This window comes from Accipiter gentilis, chromosome 9, assembly GCF_929443795.1.
Source record: "Accipiter gentilis chromosome 9, bAccGen1.1, whole genome shotgun sequence".
Taxonomy (NCBI): domain Eukaryota; kingdom Metazoa; phylum Chordata; class Aves; order Accipitriformes; family Accipitridae; genus Astur; species Astur gentilis.
In genome coordinates this window covers 1811821-1818513 of record NC_064888.1, presented here as the reverse complement: position 1 = coordinate 1818513, position 6693 = coordinate 1811821, and the positions used below count along the sequence as shown (strand labels likewise).

Genomic DNA, 6693 nt, shown 5'->3' with positions numbered 1-6693 from the left:
AGCCAGGGGCATGGCGGGGAGCCCTCAACCCCCACCTTACCTCATGGTCTTGCAGTCGCTTTAGCAGAGAAGTCCCGACGGCCACAAAGGTAGTGACGGCCGCAGGGACAGTCCCCGTCCCCCCGCCTCTGTCCTCAGAACGCGCAGGTCTGGACTGGGAACGCACGCATGGGCAGAGAGCTGCAAGAAAAGAAAGAAATGGCTTTGCTGGCTGCAGGGCTTCGCACCAGGGAGGGGTGAGGATCTTCCCAGACCGCCCCAGCACCATCAGCCTGTGCTGGGCTGTACTGGCAAGAGGGAAGTCAGTGGCATGAGGAGAGGGAGTCTTCCCCTCACCGCAGCAGTGGGAAGACCACCCTGGGGGACTGGGCCCATCCTGGGCTCCTCAGTGACAGAACGGCAGCAATGCGCTGGGGCGAGTCCAGCACAGGGGCCCTGAGCTGGCCAGGGGATGGACATGGGCTCTGCAAGGAGAGCCCGGCAGGGCTGGGGCTGGGCAGCCCTGACAAGAGCCGGCCAGCCCAAGTCACCTCTGAGCGGTCCCCAGCTGCCTCACGGAGGGCAGGGAGAGGACGGAGCCAGGACCCTCTGGCACGTGCCTGGCAGCAGGATGAGAGGTGATGGGACGCAGCCCCCAGCACCCGGCTGGGACGGACACTGCCTCCAGCACGTATCAGAGCCCAGCCTCCCACCAGCCCCTCACCTCTGAGCGCTCTCATCCTCCGGATGGGCAGCAGGATCCCACGGATCGACACGCTGCTCCTCCAGGCAAAAGCCATGAGAAACTGGGGCAGCACCAGCCCCAGGAGGAAGACGTAGAGCCCAACCATTGTGACCTCACAGAGGGCTCCGGTGACATGGGGACATGTGCTGGGGACGCAGCAGCACCCTGGGGACCCCCCCAGGCCCAGAAATGCAGGATTTTCCATCACTGGAATTTGCTCATGGTCCTCAAACAGTTTTAGCAAAGACTTGCTCCAGACAGCCCTTCCCAGCTCTGTCCCTGGGAAGACCGGGACTTCTTTTCTCTCTCAAAAGAGAAGACTTTTCCTTTGGCAGGGGACTGCTACTGGTGGGGTGTCCCAGGCCCTTGTGCCTGAAGGCAGGAGTCTGGAGAAGAACAAGCAGCAGTGGATGGGGATCAAGTCAGGTGAAAGGCAGAACATTAAAATAAAGAGTAAAGAAATGAGTCTTATGACCATCAAGAAGAAGGAGAAATGTTTTTAGAGCACGCTACTGTTAGTGTCTTTAGTGAACGTAGAACTAAGGCAAATTATGTGGTGGGTTGAGCCCAGGTGGGAGCTAAGCCCTGCTCCCCAAGCTGGGCAGGCAAAGCAGAATAAGGAACTGGTGCTATCAGTTTTCCTTTCCTTCCTCTGCCTTTGCTGAGGGGACTGAAGAGCCTGGGTTTTCTTCTAGAGCCATAGGATGCTTTGGGTTGGAAGGGACCTTAAACAAGGCTAGAACACTGTGGCCTAGGCGAGGCGTCCCTGGGTGGGCTCGAACCACCAACCTTTCGGTTAACAGCCGAACGCGCTAACCGATTGCGCCACAGAGACTCCCGAAGGGAGCTCCCTGGGGCTTCCCAAGGGCAGGCAGATGTTTGGCCGTTGCCAGGGAAGCGGAGCTTCCTCACGCGTAATGGTGACTTGGGAAGAGAAACACCACAACCCTCGATGCCCACCCTTCATCCTCGTCTCCCTGAGCGACGGACCTCCCCTCCCACGGCATTCCTGCGAGCAGTCCTGTCCCATTCCCTGCCCGCTGCAGACCACCCACCTGCAATTAGCTCCTCCTGGAGCCTGGCACAAGTGCTTCGACCTCGAGAAGCACAAAGGGGCCTCAGGGAGGTTCTCCCCTCCACAGGATGTGCTTCATCAACTGGGGTTTCCATCATGTGCGCGTGCCTCACCCGGGGAGATGGGGAATGCCCTCTGCTGTGGCGTGGCTAGACAGTGCTCAACGTGCTCCATGAGCTGACCTGCCTCTCGTCCTCCCCTTCACTCCCCACACTTGGATGGACCTCAGGAAGCCTTTTGCTTCCTTCTAGGCTGGTTCATTCTTTCAATATCTGCAGTTCAGGAACTTGGCACCAAAGGCCTCGTTAACATGCAAAGTGCCACAAGAAGCCACATAATAGAATTCTAGAATCATAGAATCGTTTAGCTTGCAAGGGACCTTTCAAGTGTTGCCAGAAGTCGGCACTTCAGAAACTCTCTAAGACTCAATTTTGGAGTTTTAGAAAGCAGGCATTCTTCATTGCATCGCTGGATGCACGGGGGATCGTTCCACCTATCGTGCATAGCAATTCTTTCAACAGTTGAGATTATATACAAAATGGCCATACATATTCGCGATTTTTCCTGGAAACAATTAACATATTCACCTGAATCCCAGGAACTCAGTAATATATGTAAATGTCCTTGGTGCAGGGGCACCCGAGATCTTTGGTGATCTTCAGGGGTCCTCTGGTGGTCTTTGATAGTCTTCCTCACTTGTCCACTAGATGACCCTTTTCCAGTGCTTCTGCGTGGTTGGACACTACACGTTTGATACAGCTTATGCTAAAGAATGTTCATTAGTATCTCTACTATCTACCTTTTCTTGATATACATTCTTTGGTCACAAACCACACTGACACTCTGCAGCCGTACCCAGGAGAAGGCAGCCATTGTGCCCTGTCCCTCTGACAATGTCCCCAGCCCGGGAAGATCTGAGAGGGGCCCCACAGCTGGCAGCCCCCAGCCTCGGTGTCACCCACACGTCTCACCAAGCTGTCTCTCACAAAGCGCTGCCCACTTGCTGGGAGCTCCCTCCGTCCCAGCAGCCCGGCCCAGCTCAGGAGCAGAGGACCAGCCCAAGGCTTCCCTTTCTCTGCCTCTTCTGGGCTCCCTGGAGATGTCTCAGCTCCTGAAAGGCAGCGGAGTCACCCTTGGGGAATGGACTTTTTAGCTGACTGCACTAATCGCCAATTGTCCCTCTCTAAAGAGTGGAGAGAGAGCGATTCCAAAAGCATGGTTTGTCCTACCAGAGCGCAGATGTCCATGAGAGGTGTAGATGTTCCCCTCTGGGCACGGATATTCTTGGCCCATAACAAAAAAGGACACACAGGCAGTGACGGGGAGGTGTTGGTTAAACGCTCCGGCTGGGCAGGGATTCAGCCGAAGCAATGCAGACATCTCATCCCCAGCTGGAAGCCCGGGGGATGAAGCAGGATTCAGATCCCCCCATGCATCCCACAGACCCACAGTGTTAAGGGATGTCAAGACTGGCCACCGCTTCCAGGCACTGCAGCCAAGGACCCCTCCTACCATGCCGCTGGAGCCCAGACCAGCACCACCAGTACAGTCCTGCCTGGCTGCTGGAGCCCAGCCCGGTGCCTGGGGATCTGGAGTCTTTACCCAGGCTGAGGGATGCAGCTGCCACTTTTCCGCTTGCAGGTGCAACTTCTAGCGAAGCTGAGCACGCATCCCAGAGATGCACACGCACAGACACACCTGCGGAGAGGACACTGACACGGCCAGTCACCCAGACGAGGCGCTGCCGTCGACAGCACCCACATGGAGGACTCACGTAAAACACAGAGACAGCCATGTCCCCTCCTCCTCTCGGGCTGCCAGAGACAGGAGGTCACCAGTGCAGGCACACACACAACACACTGTGCGTTCACAAGCACACGCATGTTCATGGATCCCCAGAGTGCCGGCACAGCCTCTCTGCCCTGCCAGTACCCCTGCCCGGATTCCGGCCCTCTGGCCCACCCCACGAGTCGCCTACTTGCTGACTGGTCCGTCTTGGTGCTCCCTGCAAACGCGCAGCACTCACACGTTTGTGCTGCAGGAACCCCACAGCCACCCAGCACAGACCCTCTGCCCACCTGATATCCCAGCCAGGGCCCGGCTGCACTGGGACCCACGCCGGTAGCTGGCACCCAGTCCACCCACGCCAAGCCCCCCAGTAGCTGGCACATAGTCCTTTCCGTACACATCCACACAGGATAGAGAGTGAGATTGTGCAGAGAGATCATTAGGACAAGATTTAATAAGAACATATAAGAAGACAGGACAGACAGCATCTGTGTCCTGCTACCAGTCACTTGTCTCCGGACAGACTCCGGTGTCGTCAGGTTGTCCGTCATCTGAAACTTCTTCAAGAAGATTAGAGGGGACGAAGCCTCTTGTGCCGTCGCTCAGCTCTCCCACGTACCAACCGTCTTCATCCACGTCCCCAAAGACGTACACGTATTGCCCAGCAACTAGAGGAAGCTCTAGTTCAGGCCGCTCGTTGGGACCACTGAAGGGATCGTAGCTGTATCGAGCTATGAATGCTCGCAGCTCCGCCGGTTGTTTTCTCCTAGCCGCCAGGAGGATGGACTCCTTGTCTGCAGCCCCGTTAGCCTGGCGCGGCCTGGAAATGATACGCTTGGATCTTTCTCTTTCCAGCCACCCAAGTTCCTGAAGTAGCTGCTGGTGTTGCTCGTTTAGCTTCTGATACCAAAGCAGCTGGGCTCGAAAGAGTTGCAGGGTTTCTTGGTGTTCCCCGTGTGCTTCTGCCTGAGCCCTCGGCAAACACTTGCCTTGCTCTTCTTTCCTCTGGAGCGCTAACTTTGTCTCCTCGAGTTCCTTCTCCAGCTGTTGACTCCTTTCTGCCATTTCTCTCACGGCTTCCAGTTTGCGCTCTGCCTCTTCCAGCTGGGTTTGAAGACAGACCTTCATTTGGATGGCAGCATCTCGCTCCGCTGCCACTCGCGCCAGTTGCCCTTTCAGGTCGGCATTTTCAGCTCGAACGTGTTCTGTCAAACCCATCTGCCCACGGAGGCGAGCATTTTCTTCAGCCAGGCGGGTGTTTTCACTTGTCACCTCCGAGAGCTGCACCTCTAACTCCTCGCCAGTTCGGCTGTGGGCGCTCCCATGACCAGAGGCCTCTTCACCTGCAGCCACTTGGGCCTGAAGCTCCTCAGCTGCCTTCTCGGAGAAGTCATGCTGCTTGTCTTGTGCCAGCAGAGCTCCAGCAGGCTCTGCCATTTCTCCACCCCTCTGCTGAGGAAGCGATGCCGTGCACAGTTCCTCAGTGGGGCTTTGGAGGGGCAGTGGCACTTGAGTATTGATCAGGCAATCAGTGGTGGCCTGCAGTTGCCTGGATCTTTCTGCCAGCCGCGAGGCGAGGGCAGCTAGGCGAGCACTTATCTGCTGCAGCCTCTCTGCCTCCTTGCGCGCTTCTGGAGAGCCTTCCTTTTTCAGGAGGCGGTTCTCCATCTCAAGGGCACTCTGTTGCCTCTCCAGGTCTTCTAGAAGGCGCCGCAGGCGGCTGTTCTGCTTCAGGAGCACCAGGTCTTGCCCCTCTGGCACCTGGAGCTGAGCATCTGCCACAGCCTTGCATGTTGTTTGCTGCCCAGCGCTGCGGCTTTCCGGCGGTCTTTCCCGGGGTGCCGCCGGGGCCTGGGGCCCTTCGCTGCCAGAGGAGCAGGAGCTCTGCGTCTCCTGATGGCCCTGGTGCCCAGGAGGGCCTTCGGGCTGGGCCGTGCAGGGGGAGGCAGGCAGCTCGCCCTCGAACCGCTGCAGGATGTGTTTGAGGAAGAGTCTCCTCTCCAGCTGCAGCTGGTTCTGGAGGTGGCGGATGCGGGCGGGCTGGTAGCCATCCGTCTCCCACTGGAGCTTGCTGAGGACGTCCTGGAGCTTGCTTCGGGCCTCCCTGCCGCTCTCGCTGGGCCTCACCATCTCCTCGGCCAGCTGCCGCTGCAGGTCCCGCGTCTGGTCAACGGCGGCCGTACATGCCTGCCGCAGCAGCTCCTGTCCCTCGCGGAGCTCAGCCTCCTTCCAGCGCAGCAGCTGGCGGGTCTCTGCCACCCGCTGCCGCTGGTTCAGCTCCTGCAGCCGCCGCACCTCCTGAGCCTGTCGCTGCTCCCACTCAGATTGGAGCCGCTCCGCCAGGAGCTGCCGCTCCCTCTCCAGGGCCGCCTTCAGCTCCCGGGTTTCGGCAGCGAAGCAGCGGCGCAGCTCTTGGGTGCGGAGCCGCTCTTCCTCCAGCTCAGCCTGTCGCGCTTCCCGCTCCCGCCTCTGCTCCTCCTTCTGCGCGAGGCTGCCGGGGGCTTGCGCCGGGCCCCGGCGGGGCAGGGGGTGGCTGCGCGCCACCGGCCCCCGGCCCGCAACGCCCCGCGCCATGGCGTCGGCCACCAAGCGCTGCTGCCAAAGGTCACCGACCTGCCAAAGGTTGCGTTCCCTGGGTCTGCGAGGGGCGGCAGCCCCCCGAGCCCGTTGCAGCTGCTGCCTCCCTTCCCTGTGCGGAAGCAAAGACGGCAACTGCCACGGCCCGGGTGGCCGGCGTGGCCTTATATACCCGTCCCGGTCCCCTGATCACAATGAGGGGTGGGGCAGTATGGCCGCCTATGGCATGGCCCGGCCCCGAGCTCACAATGAGGGGTGGGGCAGTATGGCCGCCTATGGCATGTCCCGGCCCCCTGCTCACAAGGAGGGGTGCGGCATCTTACGTAACAACATACCAAAAGACAAAGATGTCTCCCGAGACATGGGCAAGAGAACTCGACCAACTGACCTCTTCCGTAGAAGTGGGTTTGCTGCTAGAAGAAACCAGGCCAAACTGGCTGAAAGCGGCAAAGTGGCAGCAAAATTGTGCAAACTCGGCTAATGAACATGCATTAAGCATGCTTGCACGGGCGGGGTCGCATGTACAAAC

General features: G+C 59.0%; 1 protein-coding gene and 1 non-coding gene across 2 annotated transcripts; both read right to left on the bottom strand.

Annotated features, from left to right (window-relative positions):
• Positions 1 to 1485: 1485 nt before the first annotated feature.
• Positions 1486 to 1559, bottom strand: TRNAN-GUU (transfer RNA asparagine (anticodon GUU)). The gene has a single exon. It is a non-coding gene; the product is annotated as a tRNA-Asn (tRNA).
• Positions 1560 to 4085: 2526 nt separating this feature from the next.
• On the bottom strand, positions 4086 to 6092 carry LOC126042873 (RIMS-binding protein 3A-like; the record flags this gene model as incomplete). The annotated part of the gene is made up of 1 exon (XM_049810606.1): positions 4086 to 6092. A coding segment is annotated over one exon (2007 nt), but the record flags the coding sequence as incomplete, so codon positions are not given.
• Positions 6093 to 6693: the final 601 nt, after the last annotated feature.